This window comes from Strigops habroptila, chromosome 12 (assembly GCF_004027225.2).
Source record: "Strigops habroptila isolate Jane chromosome 12, bStrHab1.2.pri, whole genome shotgun sequence".
NCBI classification, from domain to species: domain Eukaryota; kingdom Metazoa; phylum Chordata; class Aves; order Psittaciformes; family Psittacidae; genus Strigops; species Strigops habroptila.
In genome coordinates, this window is record NC_044288.2 from 11678733 (window position 1) to 11700116 (window position 21384).

A 21384-nucleotide genomic window follows, 5' to 3' on the forward strand; every position below is an offset into this window, starting at 1 on the left:
TGGAAAGCCTTTTTATTTCAACATGACCATGAGGACTTTCTAGTGCACTTATTACACAAGGTGCCTGAAAAGATCCCTCAACCCAGGTAGTGACATTTACATAGTTCAAGATATTAGAAATACTAATCTAATAATCCACTAGTGCAGATCCTGATTAGTTTCAGAATGCAGAGTACAATCAGCACTTTTCTGCAGGTCAGTCTTGCGCGTTGTTTTAACAGTACTCGTCAACTATCTTTCACAGCTAACTGGAGAAAACCTGGGTAAGTATCTTTTTGCATCAATAAATCTATGTCAGACAGAATTGGAAACTCTAAACTTGGTCTTTCCTGTTCCTGATTTTCTCATTTTTATGAGATTATTTCTTCCCTAACAAGCACAGAAACTCCTCTTAAATTCCCTTTCACAGTAACAGGTCACAGGTTACATACAGTTGGGGAGGGTCGCACTCCCAGCAGTGTCACACAAATAACTTGCAGCTCGATTAGTTACCACTCTACTGGGGTTGAACAGGCTTGATCCTCTAAATCAGGAGAGGACCTGCATCAAGAACCGTACCTCTGCACTGAGCACTACTGCACACTTCAGTTGCAGTGGTTTGTGTAACCCGCCTGTCTTTACTGGGAGTGTACAACATGTTAGGCAAAACAAATCCAAAATGATGCAACATGAAAATAGATATTCATGCTACTGGGGAAAAAAAAAAAAAGCTAAAACTTACATAAAATCACAGGCCAGCAGTTCAGTAAAGACTGGTAAACAAAGGATATAAATACCATCTTCAGTGCAGGAAGTGCCATTACAGCCCAGAGCAAATGCCAGGGAAATCTGTGCAAGCTCGGCCTATTTTTACACTCTTTCCCTCAGCATCTGCCAGTGGCCACTTTGAGAGACACGCTGCCAGCCCAGATGAACCTCTGGTGTGACTCACTGTGGCAGTTCCTGGGCAGGCAGAACAGCCAAATGGCCCACATGCTGCTGCATTTGACCTTGGTCTTCAATTAATTCATCTCATGAAAACCCATGATGATCTTAAACAGCTATATTTTCATGCTTGTAGTAACACCTCCCGCCCCAACACCCACCAAATTGCATTAAAATACAAACCTAACGAAAGAAAGTGCTTTGGATGATGAATCTAAGGTTTCTGGATCATGTAAGAAACGTTGGCTTTGCCCAAAATCCAGACTGCGATGCGACAGTATGGGATGACAGTCCTCTTCCAAGGGATGATTAGTCATCCTTCCAGCCTGCGGGGAAAGCTGAGCCTCTCCAGATTCACTGTCCTCCTGCCAAGACTTGAAAGCAGGAAACGGATCTAGAAGATAAAAAAGGGACACGAAATGGTACTTTTCTGTTCACAGACTTATAAACTAGAGTCAAAAGGAAACAAACCTGCGTACCCACTGCTTAGTCTTGTATGCTATAAAGGATGTGGTGTCCTACACAAAGTGGATATAAACACTGAAATACATCAGAAAGCTACAAATTCTGTCACGTACCAACTGAAAGAAAAAATGGAGCACGCACACTAGGATCCCTTTTTCAAAGTGTATCTTGGAAGTATGCATTTCTGAAGAGTTCAGCAGTGGGAGAGCCTTATTTATGTTTCAGCAATCCAAAGTTACAAGGATGTATTTATTGTCCATTGTGATATTTTGCTGGGGAAATTAATTTTTATACCTTACACGTGTACTTTGAAAGATTGTCCTCTTGGATTTGAAGAAGATAAGCCTGACAATAACTCTTTAGGTATGATACCCATTTGCTTAAGTCTTCTTAAAGGAGTGTTGGTTTTAAGTTTAAATGCATCTTGATGCCACTGAGAAAAAGAGATTTCTTAATTTGTGGAAGGTGATTTCTTAAGCAGGGGATTCCAAAACAATCAAATCTTTTAAATTCCTATATATAGCTGCTAACAACCCTTACAATTCTTAGATACAGTTTTCTTGCTGTCTAACAAGAAGCTGACGTGGCCTTCCAAGCACTTGAAGTCACAATCCCACCCCCCCTTTTCTTTTCAAAGAGTTGCCTGGATTTCCCAGTCCAAACCAGCAATTTGAAAACCAGGTTCAAAGTGTGCAGAACAACAATAAAACCCACAAAGTAACCTTTAAAAGAGATAACCCTTGTACCTGCTTTCCACTGTACGTTTACTAAGTATTATTGGGGTTTCTTTGGTTTGTTTCCAAGCTCTGCTCTTGCCTGTTTACACAGAACAAGATACGAGAAGGGGACTGTTTAGAAGCAAGCAAAACAACTGCAGCTCAGAATATTCCCAAGATATAAGGGACAGCAGGTGAAGGGTTAGTTAGAAAGCAAACCAGAAACTATCAAAAGGCAGATAACTGAACGTATGGCGAACCATACTTACCCTCCCCTTCTCTCTGCAGATGCATTGTTTTGAAATCAATGAGGGGGAAAGTGATAGGGCATGGCGCTAATAAAATGAAAAAGAATGGCAAAAATACTAAAGTGAACACACAGCACAGTCAGAACAAACTATACATAACATGTAAAGCAGGAAGATACAGTAACAGGGAAAACCAGCCCATCCTTTGGGCCAGGCCCTGAGCACTCTCAGCTTCCAAGCACTTTCCATGGCAGGTGAGGATGCTCAGTCCTGAGTGAATCTGAACTTCTTACTGAACAGGTTTCCCAAGAACTGACACAGGAATAGTAAAGACTTATTGTAGTTTAATAAGAGGCTCATGCATCCTCACCTTAACAGATGACAAAGTTCTCAATCTGCTTTTGCTCATGGCTTGTAAATAATAGAGATGGTGATTTTCCAAAAAGCAGAACAAATGCAGAGAAAATACTCAAAATATAGATTAACCGATGCGTATTTCTGCATTAAGCCAGCAAGCATTTGATGTCCATTTTCAAGAACTCTGTTGGTTATAGGCCTTTTACATTATATAGGCTTTAACAACCCAAACAAGATTTGGACTAGTATAGATTTCTTTACAGTCTACTCCAATGGAATGCCCCGAGGACTCGCAGTGCCTTGGAAGGCTGAGATCCTGATAACCATTTTAAACAGGACTGCAGAACAGCCAAAGTTAAAATACTTTGCAATGAAATAACACCTCTTGCAAGATATTATGATTTTAATACCAAGAAGCTTATAATATAGATTTGTATACAGATATGCTACTTTCTTTTCAAAGTAAGACTCATGAAGCTATTTGGGTAAGTAAAACCAAAGCAACTTTTATGAGCAGATTTAAGGAAATAATGAAAATGGAAGCCACAAACCTTCTGAGACTATGTATTAAATCAGATTAACACAAATAGAGGATGCAACAAAATGTGATGTGCGAGTAAGCAATTCATGTAAATAAAACACTGAGAACATAAGCAGGGTTATTTTTTTGCTTTTAGACTTTAGACCAAGTTATTAACTCGGGCAATGAGAATGAAACCCTGGACTCAGTGTCTCAGATGCCTGCAGATCAGTCTCTGTGTGACACACTCTGCATGTACAGCTTGCTAAGGCTCAAGAAGGCCAACCAGCAAGTATTTTACAAATCTAAGTAAACCAATCACAATCTGCAAGCTGCATCATTTGTAAAAGGGAAATATGGATTCATGGAGGCAATTCATTTGGAAAACAGTCAACACTAGTGACAAAACAACAGTAAGTTATCACCATCTGAGCTTCAGGACCAAGCTTTATGTGCTGACATGCTACAGCTATGTGCTGCACTGTTAAACTACACTCATTTCAGGTGTACCTCACTGATTTCAACATTCATAAGAGAGCAATCAAAAATCAAATGCAGCCATTCTTTTGTTACTAGGGTCTTACTAATGTTTGACCATGATGCTTACAGGCATCTCGAAGAAGAGCTGTTGCTGGAACAGCCTGTTGGAAGTTAAAACCTCATCCCTGCATAGTAAATCTGCACTGTAGCTACCAAGTTGTATTTCCAAAGATTGGAAACAAGTGGATTATGGCCATGGTGACAGTTCACAGTATTTTAGCAAACTGTATCACTTGCATTTTTTAAGGTGTAATGATTGAGACTATCAACACCAGGCAGAGGGAGCAGGATATAAGGACACGTAAAGGTAAGTACCTTGAAAAGAACATACTGACAAGAGTGTTTTGCTCTGGTTAGAAAAGGGTTATGTTTTTACACAAGTAAAACAAGAGGCATTTGAGCAACAAAGTTCAGGAAAGTTACAAGCTTCAGGGCTTGTTAAACCTGGAAGGCCATGAAGAATAAGGTAACAAAGAGAAGGAATTCCTGCCTGAGAGAAAACTGTGTTCCAAACATTTTGCTTTCCTAAAATCCAAACAATGGAGGGAGAAGGGGCACAGGAATAACATCCATCTGCAACTTTAGCTTCACAGTTTTAGAGAAATCAGAGTTTAGAGCAGAATAGATGAAACATGAATTGCTGTGTTTAGCAGTTTAGTGATTTTAAGTCCAATTCAGCTTGGATTAGAACTTCGGTAGCTTACATTGAAAGAAAAATACAAATAGACAAGCCAGTGTGAATATGAACTGTGTGACGTAACTAGAGAAGGTGTTTTTAAGCACTGGATGAGAGACTCAAGGTCCTGGGAACCACAAGTCACCTTAAAAAACATGAAAAAAAGTACTAAAAAGGAAGAAGAACAGACAAACCAAAGCCTCTGCTATAAAACTTGGGCTTTTTCGCTTTCTTTACTTGCTCCTTTGACTACTTTTGCTTTACATTTTGCTAAAGTCCTTCAAATTAAGTTGCAGATAGTTCTGAAACAAGATGGGATCTATGCCATGACTTGGATCATCTTACCATGAGTACAGAACATATAGTTCAGATTGAACTGAAGAAAAAAAGCATTGTCTGCTGCTTTCTGCTCCATAAAATGATCTATTTATCGTTACCAGCTAACTATATTGTGAGCTAAGAGGTGAGAATTACCTTCCCATTTGTCACCATCAGACACATTCTTCAGATCTAGACGTGGTACTTGGACACTCAGAGCTTCCTCAGAAACATTAACGTTGCCATCCCCCAACACCTCTGAATCAGTATTTGCATTAAGATCACAAGTCTTGTTACTTGAATCCTGTGTTTAAACAACAGAACATTATGATCATTGTTTAGCAACTGGAAATGAGGTACCCAAACAGTGCCAGACCCAGCACTGCTGGGAATTTACTGGAGAAACATTTCTTCTTTCCTAACTCAAGGAATTATAAACAATCTTCCCTTCCCCAACACTAGTCAATTATTTGCATTACAGAACATTCCTCACACAAGATGCATAAGTACAAGCTTGCTCTGCTGCCAAAATATCCTGTGATGCAAGATGATGAGATCTGGAACAGAGCTTTTGCAAGCCTTGCAGCAGCTCAAGCAACATAAAATGTTAAAACCTAAATTTATGGGTTTTTTTCCTATCTGTATTTCATGTAAATTTATGAGATGTTGTGTACCTGTATATAAATAAAATCATCTTACCAGAAACATCTCTGAAGATATTCTATCATCGCCACCAAGCAATATACTATTTTGCCTAAAAAGAAGAAACAGACCTAGTTATAATTTTAAATACAAGTTCCCAATGGACAGTAAATACTATACACTCCCCTTACAGTTTATTCTTACATACCCTAGACGAGTTTTAGCAGATATGCAATGTATTTCCTTAAAGTGATAACTAAAACTCTGGGGAGCAAAAGCAACATTGCTCCCCCAACCTTTGTTCTTCACACAGAATTTTAAGCTGAAGCATGTAAGCAACAACTGGACTGGAAACAAAACCAGCTCAGACCCTTATTCTTGAACTCAATTCAACTCAAACTGAGATTTCCATCCGTGCTGAACTCAAATTGCAAATGGATTTAAAGCTTTCAGGCTAGTCACTATCACCAGCATGAATTCTTTAATCATTAAGAGCAATAAAATGTGACAAAATATTTTAAAGAAAATAACTTATTCTTTTGTTTCTCTTGCCTCAGAAAAGCCACGATATATATCACATAGGCTTGTCCTTGCTATCTCTTTTAAGTGCATAAAGTTCCATGCTTTTTATTATCATCATCATCATCGGAAGGTAACTCCCATCTTATCCCCTCTGTTTTCACACATGAAAAGTTGTACGTTTAGTTTCAACTCCCCCATCTTACTCTGTGTTGTCACAAATCACAGCTTGGTACAGTTAGGTTTCAAAACTGACATTATACATTCTGCCAAGTCAGTGACTAAAGAAACATACATACCCTTCACTATTATTTTCTCCATCAACATCTGCATCTTCATCACACGTTTTCAATAATACATCTGCAGCCTGTTGGCAAAAAGTATGTTTAGAAAGATTTGGGAATGGCATTCTCAGCTGAAAGCATATCTGTAATCATCTCTGGCCACAAAAAAACCCCCTCAAGAACTAAAAGCACAACTGCTTATGTGATGGTGAAAATCATACTTTGTAACCAAGCAATATATAAATATAACCAAGTAAGGTCAGTAGCCAGGTGGTTTAGTCACTAGCAGAGAGGCAATGACTTTCTGCCTTCAGACAAACCAGTTTTATCATTTAAATCTTAACACAAACAACTCTACTGCAAATTGTCAATCACAGCATGAAGTTTGCGATGACTAAAACCATGGCAGTAAGTATATCCTAGTCTCCAAAATAACAGTTGGGTGTAGACTTGTGCTCAGTATATACGAAACGAAACAAGTCTGACAGACTTTCTGTCTCTCAGAAAGGAGCTACTAATCCCTGTTACTAAATAAAGCAGCAACAGAACTGGAAGGGGATGAAGAAACATCGGCATTTCTGTGACACCATCTCACAAAACAAGCTCAGATGAATACATGTCACCATTTTGTTCAGTAAAGTTGGCACAGGAAGATTGACTACTTATTTCTATCAAAGCCCTGTACTAGATGGCTTCACTATCTTATATGTCATTTTAAATATGAGATTTCAAAGTAACATTACATTTGGTTTCGGACTTTAAGAAGCTCTCACAAACGATCTTTAAAATGTCTGAACACCTCAAGAGCTCAAATAGAACAGTTGCCAGTTCTGCACCGCTGACAGTAACATTCACCCTCATCAGACAAAACTCCATTATCTGTTTACATTGTTTCAGTCCTCAAGTCATATTCCAATTAGGGGAAACAATTTTTAATCACAGTGCATTTGTCATACTCCATCAGGTAATGTGCACCCTGGAGACGAGCTGTGCACGCCTCGCATAGTCACACTTATTGTACTTGTGGAAACACCTGCTTCTGTTTCTATTTCAGGCTCAAAGGAGAGCTCACGTGCTCCTTTGTTTCCTACAACCCTACATGCTCCTATCTCCTTTCACACAGAGGAATCAGTGTATTTCCCTTTAACATCTCCCTGAAAGCTCCAACTCCCATAGCATGTGAAATTCTGCATTAGCAAGAAGGTAAAAACTAACATTAAAGACCCCAAAATTACATCAAGTACAACAAAAGTGCATCTATACATGACCACGTGCCCCCAAGCATCATGTTCCCCTTTATATTCTTAAGCATGGTAACAAACGTGGAACTCTGAAGCTCACATAGTTCCTAAGAAGTATAATTTACATTTCTCATCTGTTCTGTGAAACCACAGAAACCACATAAAATGCACTGAAAAGCCACCAATTTGCTCCAATTTTTGTTTCTCCACCTACATTTGTATTTTCTGAGTTTTGGATCCTAAAGCTCAACATATATTTTGACTGGAAGAAGCAAAGTGTAAGGAGTTAATATGAGAAACTCACTCTCTATTGCTTTTGAAGGCTTTTGTTGGCAACAGACTCAAAACCTACTACAAACACAAGACTTGTGGCAGAAATATGGAACTCTATCCTGCACTGACAACAGAGTTCCTGCAAACACAGTATTCACCTCAGCTGGATAAACCATCATCTAATTGCAACACCATGTTTTGTACATTTTGTGCTCTCGGATAATAATGTAGGATGTTTTATAACAAGATTTAGCACTAATGCATCAGGAAAGAGCCCAGACGATCGATACGTCCTGTGAAATTCTCATTTACAGAATGGGATTCTAAACCAGTATGTTAGTTTAGTGAGAACAATTGACAAGTTTGGCTTGTTAGGTGATTCTAGAGTCATTTGGGATCCATGAAAGCAAACAGAAGGCTGGGAGAAGAATACACGACAATAGCAAGAAGTGCTACAGCAACATTTTGTTGTACTGAAAAGCTAGATTCCAGACAAAACTCACACTTTCACTATGCTGGGGCATCCATTTCTAGCCTTTCAAGTTCACGGACCCATTAAATTCTTCTAGTTAGTCTCCTAACAGTAGGTTTGCTTGTCTGGTTATCTTTCAGGAAACCCTCAGAAAGATTTATTGGCTCATGGGCAAGAAGCTAAAAATCACTGCAGAAAGTTCTCTCTACTCATGGACAGCAAATCTCCTGCGGAATTCATCATTTAGATTTATGACAACCAAAGTTTTACTAAGTAAATAAGGAAGTATAGACTTGAATTTTTCATTAGAAGTGCTTATTTGCCAGCCGTGTATGTGCTGTTCGTACAGTGGCAGAAATCATATTCTCTTGCATATTGCTGTTGTGCTTGATTTCATTTTTGTCAGCAAATATTTGATAGCACTGCCGGATCGCATGAAGACACCCTCAATGAGGGACTGCTGTCTGCTTGCTAATACCAAATGCTGCTACAGTTCAGGCCATCATTACAAATTCAGGCCAGACATACTACAAACCTTCACTCTGGATTGCATGTGAGGATCTAATCATCTGCAGCTCAAAGCAAAGCTGAGGCATGTTTGTTGTACAGGGTAAACGATTATTTCAGCACTTCCAGGTGCTACAACACTGGGCTTCCATTCAAGCTGTATTCCATACTTGCTTCTTTCAGTGATATGAAGCTGCTCAATTCAAGCATAATATATAAAAGGAAAGCCAAAATTGATTATCCTTTGGTCTGTTGTTTACATTTTGCAGTTGTTTTCTGAACTTTAACAGCAACTTCAAGTATCATTAACACTGTATTTTCCAAGCCAAATAGTTCCTAAAAAATACAGCTAAGCATTTTATATTTACAAGCATGTTCGCATCACATCCTAATATGTGCCGAATCTAGACAAATTTTTCTGCTTTGGAATACAAATGTCAATCCTGATGCTTTTCAAGACGACCATAGTAAGTGTTGAACCTTCTCAGGAGGCCACAAGTCCAACCTTCTTTGATTTGTTTTGCTGGACACCTCAAGTGTAAGAATTGGAAGTGTACAAATCAGTACGGAGAGACACAAGCTATTAGCACAGCAGAAGTCAAATATCTAAACAAAGAGGTCCAAGAAGTTACAGAACCTCTTCCAACTAGAAAGGAGATGTGGTTGAAAAGAACAGGATATTGATGCCTACCCACAGAAGAAAGTGGAAACAGTGAGAAAGGGCTGTGATTAGCTAATTACAAACCCACGCCTTCCTAGCACAAGTTTAGTCAAGAGGCTGCGGAGTCTTAAGGTGACTGCTTAAGAGTAAAAGGAGTGACTAACTGTGTGTGGGCTATGCCACAATCGCAGCTCTACATCTTCTGCTACTCAGGAAGCCTCTCCTAACACAAGATGTTATTTTATCTGGTGCTATGCCAGTAGTAGTAGTAGTAAGATGATGTAGTGCAGATACATTGACTTACCTGAGCAGAAGGAAGGGCTGGTACCTGTGAAAGACCAATAGAAAAAACATTAGTCAGAGTCCCACAACCTGCCTCAAAGCACACAAAAATTCTCTGTGCATGTCCATGAAACACACACAGCAGAGAAGACAACTGCACAGGGCAACAGCCCCAAGTAAGGCTACATCAGAGCTATGAGGAAAACTTGGATCTCTAAAGCACTTTGCTGAAGCCACAGCACTTTGTGATTTTCACATACAGGAGGCTCCTCCTCTCACCTGAACGCTTTCTTCTTCCTCAGTTACAGTATCATGTTTCATAGCTTCACTGTCTAAATCAGTGCAAACCAATACTTCAGAGCAGTCTCCTGTGTTCTCACTGCTACCAGTGTCATTATCTTCAATAACATCATTCCTAAAGATAAGAATAGAAAGATTTTAGCAACTTGCTGTTCCACCTTTAAAAGAAAAAGGCAAACACTGGAGGGTTTGGGGTTTTTTCCTTAAACAGTATCAAACATCAGGGTTGGGGGTTTTTTTTTCTTCCTCAACAAAACTATTCAGACTAAAGATACTGGTAATATCTACAATCTCCATCACCTGCAGGCAAATTTAATTATTCATGTAGTTTACACATACTTCCGAGGTTCTCTCCAACAGCATGTTACAAGACATTAAAATGTATTTATTTGATTCTTGCATCAAGGGCCAGGCATACAGCCCCCACTTACTATGCTGACCTACAGAATAAAAGCACCAACAGCCAGAAGCAATGGTATATTGAAACTATCAACACCGACGTTGCTGTGCCTATGCTCCTCTCAATACTGAAGCCAGTTAGTTTATAGCCCTCCAGTGAGAAATCCCATTACTTCTAACATTTAATCTTCCCAGAGTTCAACTTAAGGCTTGTAACAGTACAACCAGATTAAAACTAACTCACACCTTATTTGTGTCTGTATATTCTTTTACATGCCACTGTCCCTGTTATCACATGATCCTGTAATTCATCACATCCCTTTGACTTCCTTCTCTTCACTCAAATAAGTCTGACTTTAACTCCTTTTTCTTAATTTCAGCAATTATTTAAAGTTAGTTCTAAGAAATCCGCAGTGGACCACCACATTTTTCAGTTCTTCATTTAACCGTGTATTTGATGTGTACAGAGTCTGCTGGCAGCACTGCTTGAGAGGACCCAGATGACCTCTTTCAAGAACACTATCATGTATCCCCTGTTATGGTTAATCCACAGTGGAATGATGATCAGAAGCATTTGAAGTAGTCGCTGTGCCAGGAGAGTATATTGGTTTCAACCAGCAGTGATGGCACTTTTAGCCTCCACTGCTGTGAAGTCAGCCAGCCTTTAAAGCACTTACGCTGCAACTGAAGGAACTCAGCTACAACAGGTCTTTCGGGCAAGTACCCGCTTACTTAGAGATTACTTCAAAGACATGAAATCACTGACACTAAAACTCAGTTTTAATTTATCATCACCAGCAATGATTATTACTTTTCGGATCAACTGCTAACTTTAGTGTGCTGTTTTGTCACAGATGAGATTTCTAAAAACAGCAAAGATCGAACAATTCAGAAAACAGCACTTGAGCCTCTGAACACTTCGTGTATTTCAGGCTCTGAACAAAGGAATTCAGGTGTTGAAGTCCTACTTAACTACACATTTTTGGAGTTGGGATATTAATCATGACTATTTATTTCTAATAAAGCACCAAAATGTTCCAGCTTCTCAGTGCTGCCATGGCAATCACTACACTGGTAACATAGCAAGATTTACAATAAAAAGAAAAGCTGATCAAATGAAGCTAAAACTCAATGCAGATAGACCCAGAGTGCTCATTCTATTGATTTTTAGCTGCTTCATTGACACTGGCAGCCAGAGCAGCAGAAAAGCTATGCTGATGTGGAAAGACAGGGTAAAGAAACTGAAATAGCATCTACAAGAGCTTTCATATGGTAAAATTGTGTTATAAGTAACAGCAGTGACCTAAGAATGAAAGCACTTGGGTCAATTTAAGTACCTACATAGAATTCAGCAGTTCACAACATTTTTAGCTATAAGATTAAATTAAAGTATTTGCTTCAAGAGCTGTTGGTTACTGACAACTCATAGAAGTTGATTTGGTTTAAAATGTGGAGATAAATTGATTCATAGCAAAACTGTTGAACTGCAAAAGTCAACTTCTGCTTTGGGTTGAGGTAGTTTGTTTTGGAAGAGTTAAGATATACAATCCTATAGAATTCCCTATAGACACAACAAAATCTTACTGGTTGTTAGATCCTTCCTCATCCCCACTGGGATCGTTTGCTTCATTGTTACAGCCCAGTCTGTGCTGCTGTATATGTTTCAGATCATTATCTAAGCTGCTCTGCAGGTCGAAAAGGTGCTGTTCCACAGCTGCTCTAATTGTTCTCTCTAAAATGCTGCAAGGAAAAAAGACAGAAAGTTCACATTAAGAACTCTCCTTTCGCATCGGTCAACTATGCAGAAAGGCGGAGATAAACTTTACACACGACAAGAATCTTTGATGACAAGTACTTCGAGGCAAAAAGACCCTCACTTTTGCAGAAAGGCAGGAGAGATTACTGCACTTACCTTTTCTTTCATAAGATTTACATACAGTACTATGAAGCCTATTTAAGAGTAATCAACACATTACAGGAACTTATTTTCCTAACAAAAGCCTAATACATTAATGTGCCAGTAAAAGCCTGTGTCTGTACGAGGTCAGAGTGAACCCTGGCACAGGTACCAGTTCAGCACAGCTGGCTGCAAGCCCTCCTGAACAGAGCTGCAATCTTAAAAGGCAAGAGCCACAAACAGCAGAGACAATGAGCAAGTACCTGATGAAGGACACAGGATATAGCCAAAGATACATCAAGAAAAGTACTGCACTGTTTAAAAACAGTCGACTCTTTTAAGTGCTTCTCAGCCAGATCATCCAAAATACACAATTAGGCCTATAAAAAAACCCTCCTGTAAGATCTTACACTATTTTATCCCATTTTTAACTCTGGAATTGTGCATTTATTTTCCCCTCAACATTACTACACGCAATTCCACTGAACTATACTCAATATTAACAACTAGAAGTGGTGTTAAAATACAATGTGAATGCTATCAGGTCTTTAAAAGTCAAACTATGATGTATCCAAGCATAAAACCAAAGTGTTTTAGAATCTAGATTCTACCCTACTGTGCTTTCATGCTTCTGCAGTCAACAACACTGACAAACATTTTTACTGCATTAGTGCTAAATGCCATAAGTGAAATACTTCATGCTAGTATGTGTTCATTCATAACTGTAACCATCAAATCTACTGCACTTCTTTCTCTTGAAAGCAGACATATCTTCTATGCATGTTCTAGTAACAGCACAGCTCAAACATTTCATGTTTTCATTATACTTACTCTGCAGAAGCTGGCAAGATACTTATGGGAGAGATGTGAGCACTGCAATAAAGAAAAAGGAAGTTAATGTAATGCAAAAACTTATCACACTAAATAAAAGTCTTGAAGTCAACAGAAAGCAACTTAGAAAATATTTAAAGACTGCAGGTAATGTGGCTAATAAAATAAATACGTAAAGAAAACACTGATTTGCAGTCCCTTTACTTTAGATCAAGGAATCTTAAAGAACACCATCATAAGACAGAAAGTTGTAGAAGTAGCAAAGCAGATTTGTCTCTCTCGGTATATTATGAAGCTATAAGCTCTCAGAGGTACAGTCTTTCCCATGGGAAATACTAATCACTTAGTCCCCAAAGATTTCCTGACACCTTGCTTAAGAATGCAGATTTTAACCTTGCTGCCTAAAGCACATTCCACATCACTCTGCTTTCCTCCACAGTTACAATTCATAAGAGCTTCCTCCCTGCCTGTCAGACTGCTGCTTAATTTTGTTCTGCAACATTCAACAGATGTGCAGCACTCTCCAAGGACAGCTACAACATTTTAAGTCCAAAGCAGGCACCTTGCAGAGGTCTGGAGGCAGGAACTAGCTGTTTGTAAAACATCTGAAGTCTCCTAGCACAAGCCACTTCAGCCTAGAATATTAAACTCCTGGGGGGTGGAGATCAGTGTAACTAACACAAGTAAGTTAACTCATGGGTATGTGGTCCCTCTACAGTTTTGAATTAACATGATCAAAATTCTCTTATTATAAACAAAATACTTCATTTTTAGACAAAGTGATGATAAATATGCTAAGAACAAAATAAAAGGAGAAAACCCTACTGTGAACAGCTGTGAGGTGCAACTTTCACATCCTATTTAGAACAAGAGAAAGAAATACTAACTTCGTTTCAAGCAGCAGGTAGGGAGGGAGGTAAACAAATGCTTTTGCTTCCTATTATATATAACCAAGCTCTAAAAGCTGAAACCCAACATTTTAGCCCACCTTTTACCATGTAACACCACTGCTGGAACCCACAGCTGATTTTAAATGTTATTTCCATGAATACATAAGGTAAACTCTGCAATACAAAGGAGCTTCCCACTGCACTGGAGAGCTCAATAGGTATTCTGCCTCTGCGAGACAGTTCTGACTGACCCCAGCCTCGCTTGCACTAAAACACGTAGATGGTCTCTCTCCCTATCCACGAATAGTTTTAATGCAGCAAGGAATATGTTTGTTAGACTTCAACTAGTAGTAGCTCTACCACCAGATAGGCAAGATAATTACACTACCTCAAGCAGACTGTTTTGCTCTTCCTCTAAGCAGAGGAAACACAAACAATAAGGAATTTCCAGTGAAACACTTGCTGATAGGAAAGTGGTTAAAGCATTTCTTTAAAAACAATGATGCCCTTTTGCCTTAGATAACTTGTACTGGGACACAGCACAGCACCGAATGCAACCACCACCGTGGAACAACTGCACAAGCAGGTGCCCACACAAATTTGTTATTTCTTTTCTTAATGGAAACATGATTTTTGAATCAAGCTCATTTTGATGTGTGTGTTTGCCTAGGGGGAAAACCAAAGCAGATCCATATCCAAATGCTTTGACAGAACAGGCAGCTCTAAACTACCGTTTTAGAACAGACACTGCTGCATAGCTTTGGAAAATTGAAACACCTGATGTAGAAGGCAGATCTTGCAGCCACTGATTTCAAAGCTGCTAGATCAAACATCTGAGGGTGACCACAATGGCACTTTGATTCTTTTCTTACTAAGAAACAGTAAGAAAAAGTTTACAACTTAATATATCTACATTTCATTGACACGTCCGTGCACACAAGTTCAGCACAGCCCTACTACTGGCACAAAGGAAGATCTTTGATAAACATGTTTTGGGTTGACCATGCTTGAAATCACAAAAATGAAGACAGGAAGCTGTGAATAAGTTCAGCTTCACAAACAAGAGAAGAGAGGAGGATGAGCAAGAACATCAGTGAATAAAACAGATTTCAAACCATGTACCCTATCTCAGTATTTTCAGGAAGTTCTACATTATAAAAGATATGCTCACATTCTAAAAGTGCTAATACACAAAAGTATACACTGGAATCAATTTACTATTAACACACAGTCACTCCTAGGACAGATTAGGGTGGGAGGGGGAGGGAAAAGAAGGCAATCAGAGCACAGAACACTGCACTCCAGTTGTAAAAGAGAGCAAAAGAAGTAATTCAGTCAAGGGCACAAGTACAAACACTATTTATAGGAAGCCGATGACCTGAAATCCTTTTATTCCCCCACTTCAGACAATGAGGAACTGTGTCAAGAATGAGGAGAATCAAGCTCATCTCCACAGAATCCCGAAGATTTCAGACATGATTCACAACACAATATTCCATCTTACTGCGCAACCTTCAGCCCCCAGCACAGGATCATTCCCCAGTGCTCCCATTAAACACCTTTAGATGCATTAGAGGTACTCAGCAAAAGATGTGCATAACCCAGCAGTATTGCAAAGCCTTTACAATCCTCTTACTACGTACAGGATATCTTCAACTAAGCCCTTCAGCAATTAAGTGCTTTTTGAAAGAAATGTGTCAATGGCTCTTCGGTGAAAATACAACCCAAGTTCCCCACTGTGCTACTACAGTTCAAGGATACTTTATAAAAGCTGTAAATTATACTGCTACACAGAGCTGCTACACGCAGCATGACACAGCAAGACACACAAAGGTAAACAGCTTGGTTTCATAATGCTAACCCGGTCCCGAGAGCCCTTTTGCACTGTCTCCCTACCCATACAAAGTCCCGGTAAAAACACACCTGAGAGAGAAAAAATACATTAACCAGAGAGAAACCAGTCCAAACTTTTTCTTGCTAATTCCCACAGTTTCTTATTTGTCATTAAAAAAATCAGTTGTGACTATTTCATTTCATAAAAATCCATTTAATCCATTTAATCTCGCATAATTTTCAAGTTAAATAAAGTCTTATTTGCAATCTTATCAAAGCACCGTTTTCTTTTCCGTATATTTACCTGTGCAGCAGAACTTTACAGGCCATTCTGATGATTTTTGCTATCCCAAACGAGCACTTCATGTAAAACTGCTTCATTTGGAAACCAGCAAAGCGTGGTGCTGGCTGCTGGCTGTGCATGCTGCTCGCCCGGCTTCGATGGCTGCTTGTCAGGCAGCACTTCTGGAGTGCTGCACTAAACCCTGCAGTCTAAATAGAAATAGACTGCAACATGAGGTCACTCCTGACAATAAGCTGCCCAATCAACACTTGAAAGCTTCCCTAACATGTTGGTGACAGATTTTCTAGGTAGGGACGAGTACTTGGATGGTAAAGAGAACATTAGATTAAAAGAATAACCTATTTTCTAGCCATTCAGGCAGTTGTAACGTTCGGTCAGCTTTACTACAGACGCATTTTGTCTCGCTTTGTTGCTGTTTACTATTATTGCCTCTCTCCTGCTGATCTGAGCTAATTAGAACCAAAAAGCATGAACAAATATCACACAAGCAGTGAGGATGTGGCCCTTATTGCATTTAATAGAGATAAACTTGTTTACAGAACTTACGACTTGTCATATCTCATTTTTACACATATAATTTTGAAAAGCCCAAAGAATGTCTCAAGAGTTTTTCCATTAGGCTCCTGACTGGCAATATTGAAGATGAACTGCAAAGAGTAAAGCAAATGCTGCCTGGCAAAGTGCAGTGATGAAATATTTGGAATAATGATAGAGAAGGATTCTAAAGTGATTATTTCAAGAGCCCGTCTTGAAAGTCAGCTGCAGTGCTGAGTCAGAGATTCCTTCCTCCGAAAGTCGGGACAGCAAAACCAGGAGAGCCTGGGGAAAAGGCTTCTGATAACAGAGAATATGGTGTTTCCTTTACACGCACAAGGTCAACTCACAAACACTCCCCTCTAGGGTAATGGGCTGAAAGAGCACTCAACAGGTTTATTTTAAACACCTTTTTCAAGCAGTCACTAAATCAAACTGCATTAATGATTACCCACATTTGCAATCGGTTTCTCTTGAACTCAAAGTCAAATTAACACCATGCAGTACATGAAGGTCAGGTATTTCAGCAAGAACAAACAGCAAAAGTAAAGAAAAAAGGTAGTGAACAACATTATAAGGAAGCTGTAGTCCAAATAATGAGAACGAAGGTCTATACCTCACTGTATGGATCAACATAACCAATCTTTAACATGCAGAACATGCAACCTCAGTACTCTTTTCCTCCTTCCCACAGAGACCAAAATATACAGCTAGTCCATTCCCAAAATCTGACAGCAGCAAAGAGGCAACCAAACTCCAGGTTAAGGAACTAAAAGAATTATGTTTGAGATCTGCTCCTCTTCCTCTTTCCTTTATAAGCTGCTGCAGGCCCTATGTCAAGACAAACAGTCCCACAAACCTGCATTAACATTTGCTTTTTTATATAAAATACAACAAAGACAGGCCATTAAATACATACTATGAAAGCCTTTAAGTTTGGAAACATACAGTATTTATGGTGGTGAGAAGTTTAATAAAGCACATTGCCTCACTCTGTAATTGTATTTTTTTTGTTTCACGTTTCCTGCAGTTGCTCTGGTTTTACAGTCACAATTCTCTTTCTTCTTCTGCAGGATTCCTCCTTATCCTTCCCCACAAATTATGGAAAATGCCAACCATAATTAAAGCCTATTAATGTTTAATTAACCCTAAACATTGAGGAAAGATGTTTTTCTCTTCAGGCTATCAAATTTAAACTCTCAAACATGTTGAGTTTGTCACTACTGCTGTGCTTCCACATTCCACAAGCAACTAAATACCTGTGAGTAACTAAATTGCTTTACAACTCTAATTGTAGAAGTTCCAATTGCAGCAACTTCTTTTGCGTTTAACTCAAAGCAAGATTAAGCACCTGCATTACTGACAAGGATAATTATTCAAATATCATTTCAATGACAAAACAAAAGTATGTTTCTCCCATTATTTTCTATTTTTACAAGTTCCTGCAATGAAGTAGAAGGAAGTGTGCAGGCAAGCACCTGACGAGATTCCAACCCAAAATCCACCTTCTTGCGGCTACTGAGTGTAAGGCAGCAAACTTCTTTGTGATTTTCCCTGCATTTCCTCTGCTTACAGTCACGCTTTTAATAGTGATTCCTCCTCAGCCCTCCCTGCAAGTTTCTACATGCAGTGCCCATACCATTCTCTACATGCTGTAGAGAAGAAAAGGTAAAACTCACTATCCATAAAACGTAAACTCTAAGTACAAGTAAAGCAGCCTTAAAAATAAAAACTTGCGTGCTACAAGCAAGCACGATATAAACCAGTGTATTACAAACAAACACAAGTAAGCTTCAAAGGGAAGTACAGTTTTAAGTTTATGCATCTCCTTTATGAGGATTGGTCTTAATTAAAAGCTGACTCCCACTCCAGTGCTGTATCCCACTTTGCAGCTCCCAAACCTGGTCCCAGCTCCCTCCCAGCAGAGCCTATCTGAACAGATCTCTCTACAGCCTGGCTCTCAGGCAGGTACCACAGGGCCCTCCAGCTTCAGTGGCGACGATACCTGTTTGGACAACACAAGACCTTGGCTTTCTGTGCATTTTTCTAATCACCTTTTCTAGAAAACAGCTCACAAATTAAACCTCAACTTGTGCATAAATGTCAGTTATGTCACTCCTATATTGATGTAACAAAGAAACATCAGCCTCCAAGATCAGATAAACTTAGCTGGCAGAGTTTAAATTCAGATCTATCTTCAGGTGTTTTACAAATACATCAACAAGTCAACTTCACAAAACAGGGTATCCAGAGTCTTCAGTTCAGCTCAAATTAAAAGACACTTTCTGGACCCTCAATTCAACAACCCATGCTACAAAGTCTCATATATAACCTTACAAAATGCCATCTCTGAAGCGCTCCAAATTCCCTCCACATTGCTCCTACTAAAGGCCTTTCTAGAACCTCTAAACACCAACCTAAAAATCATTAGTGGTCAATATTATCCCACTTGCTCTCCACTCTCCTTTTGGCCATATATAATTCTCTTTTCATCCCCAGTATTTTCTCTCTCTAGCATGTTTTCAGGAAGTAACCACACCTATAGAGTCTTCATTACAATTGTTGAATGCAATATATTCTACTGTATGCCAGTGAAATCAGAAAGTACTCTCCTCATTTAACACCTGCCCAAACTAGGCATAATAAAAGAAATCTGGATAAACATATTCGCACAGGTTTAGACAATAAGGAGGGCCGTGCAAGGACAGCTCTGCTCACCAGCACATGACAAGAAACAGCCCCAGGATTTCCCTCTGAAAGGGAGTGGTGGAATGATGGTTCAGAATGGGTTCACGTCTAGCAATATTCACATTCTTTTTATACTTCTGTTACAAAATTCGCTGTTCAAATAGAGTTTCAGTACAATATGCCCTTTTTCCCTTTCCCTGCATAAATCACCATAGTTAATCCAATCTGTGTTCTACAGGCATTCCTCTGCTGGATTTGGGAACAGTTATTTTATCCCGTATTTTACTACTACAATAACTTATAAAGCTTCAGTTTGTAGACACCACTACTTATCTCAAAAGCCTGACAGCTTCTCTCAGTCAGAACAAACGATACTCCAACCTCTAAATCCAAACTCCAAGGCAGGAACAGCTTACCTTGTTGATGCTGTAACACTCCTGGAATCCGAGAGACTCCCTGTCACATCTAGATGCACCACAGCTGGCCTTTCAACAGGTTTCTCTGTGCCATCTTCTGGAAGTTCTTCAGACTGCTCAAGCTTTACATCTTCCTCCTCTTCCAAGAGATCATTGATCTAAAATAGATTTAATCACAGTTAATGGCTTGAAAAGTTCTTTTAAGAGGTCCAAGGAATTGAAAGAGCATGAGAGGTCTAAAAAACAATGTACAAGTAAGAGGAGAACATTTTCCAGTTTCAGAAAGAAGCAGGCACACTCGACTTGCTTTTATGTGAAACCATATATTCCGCATCATTAAAAAGCTACAGAACCCTTTTGAAACACTGGACAAAAGCTGAAGAGAAGCACCTCTGATGCAGTAAATGACCACAAGCAGAATCAAGACAAAAAAAATCCCAGCCACACTGAAGTCATGAGGCACAGAACCTTTCTTCCTCTACATATAAAACAGAGACAGCCAATTCTCCTCTATTCCATAGCAAGCCTTATTCATACATGGATCAAACCCTTTTATGGAAAGCAATCTGTAAGTCTAAGAATCCAAACTTTAAGGTATTGAATGAGTACTTCTGAAGGCAAATATAAGAGTATTGAGAAGCCTCTCATCTATTTTTGTTTCTTTGTTTCCAAATACAGATGTGTTTACCTAAGCAGTAAGGTACAGGCAATTTAAAAGTAAAAGAATGTAGCAACTGGCACCTCAACACAGACCCTTCAGTTTTTACAAAGCAACTATGTTTAAACCATAAAAAGATACACACAACAAAGTTACTCTGTTTGACTGCAAAGCCCCTCTGTGATTGATTACTGACCTCCCAAACTTGCAAACCCAAACAATAAAGCAGCAGCAGCCTCAAGGACATACGCTTTACATCATCTTCTGCATGAGTATAAAACAAACCCACTGAATTAAGAAAAACTGAAACTTTAGACGTTTAAGATTACACAGAAGGCAGAAAGGAGGTGTTCATTTTTCAAAGGCGTGTAATGTGTTATACGGCCCCACATTCAGGGCAAGAAACGTATTTATCCCTGAATTTCCTCTGTCAGTGCAAGAGGATGTGCCAGTGACCCACGGGCAAGCCCACCTGCATACAGATGGCTGCCCAGGGGCTGCATCCAGAGGGGACAAGGCCCTGCTGTACCCCACACACCGGCGGGAGGGAGCAGGACCCAGCAGCAGTGCACTGTTGACATCTGGTGGAGACACCACGGAATTAAAGGGACACCCCACCGCGGAAAAAACAAAGCCAAAACCACACACCAAACAGGCTGTTATGCTTGGGAAACCCTTGTGCTGAAACACAGAACGACCCACTGACAGGTCAGTAACTTCAAAGCGTGAGAGCAGACTGACTATTCTTTAAAGGGCAGTCATGCCAGCCCCAGGTGATAGCCCTCAGCCTGGCTGCAGGAGTTACAGCCCAGCTTTATCCAACAGCTTCCTGCTCACAGCAGAGCTGTGTCAGTTCTGGGTGCTAGACACACTCCTGCAAAGAGCTGGAGACAGCAAACACTGCAAAGCTGCAGCACTCTGCTACAGGAGCGAGCAGAGCACAAGCTGCTCAACCCAGAACCTGCTGCCCACGCTTGGCAGAGCAGCCC

At 39.6% G+C, this 21384-nt stretch overlaps 1 protein-coding gene across 3 annotated transcripts in view; it reads right to left on the reverse strand.

The window, feature by feature from the left end:
• The window catches only part of FAM13B (family with sequence similarity 13 member B), a 49103-nt gene that overhangs the window by 9960 nt on the left and 17759 nt on the right, over positions 1 to 21384 (reverse strand). For all 3 annotated transcript variants that reach the window (XM_030503931.1, XM_030503929.1, XM_030503930.1), the window contains exons 7-15: positions 19738 to 19895; positions 13073 to 13114; positions 11929 to 12084; positions 9925 to 10060; positions 9668 to 9691; positions 6225 to 6292; positions 5464 to 5518; positions 4921 to 5068; positions 1108 to 1318 (exon numbers count right to left, since the gene is read on the reverse strand). In XM_030503931.1, coding sequence (XP_030359791.1) covers positions 1108 to 1318; positions 4921 to 5068; positions 5464 to 5518; positions 6225 to 6292; positions 9668 to 9691; positions 9925 to 10060; positions 11929 to 12084; positions 13073 to 13114; positions 19738 to 19895 — 998 coding nt within the window. The remainder of the gene's footprint in view (positions 1 to 1107; positions 1319 to 4920; positions 5069 to 5463; positions 5519 to 6224; positions 6293 to 9667; positions 9692 to 9924; positions 10061 to 11928; positions 12085 to 13072; positions 13115 to 19737; positions 19896 to 21384) is intronic.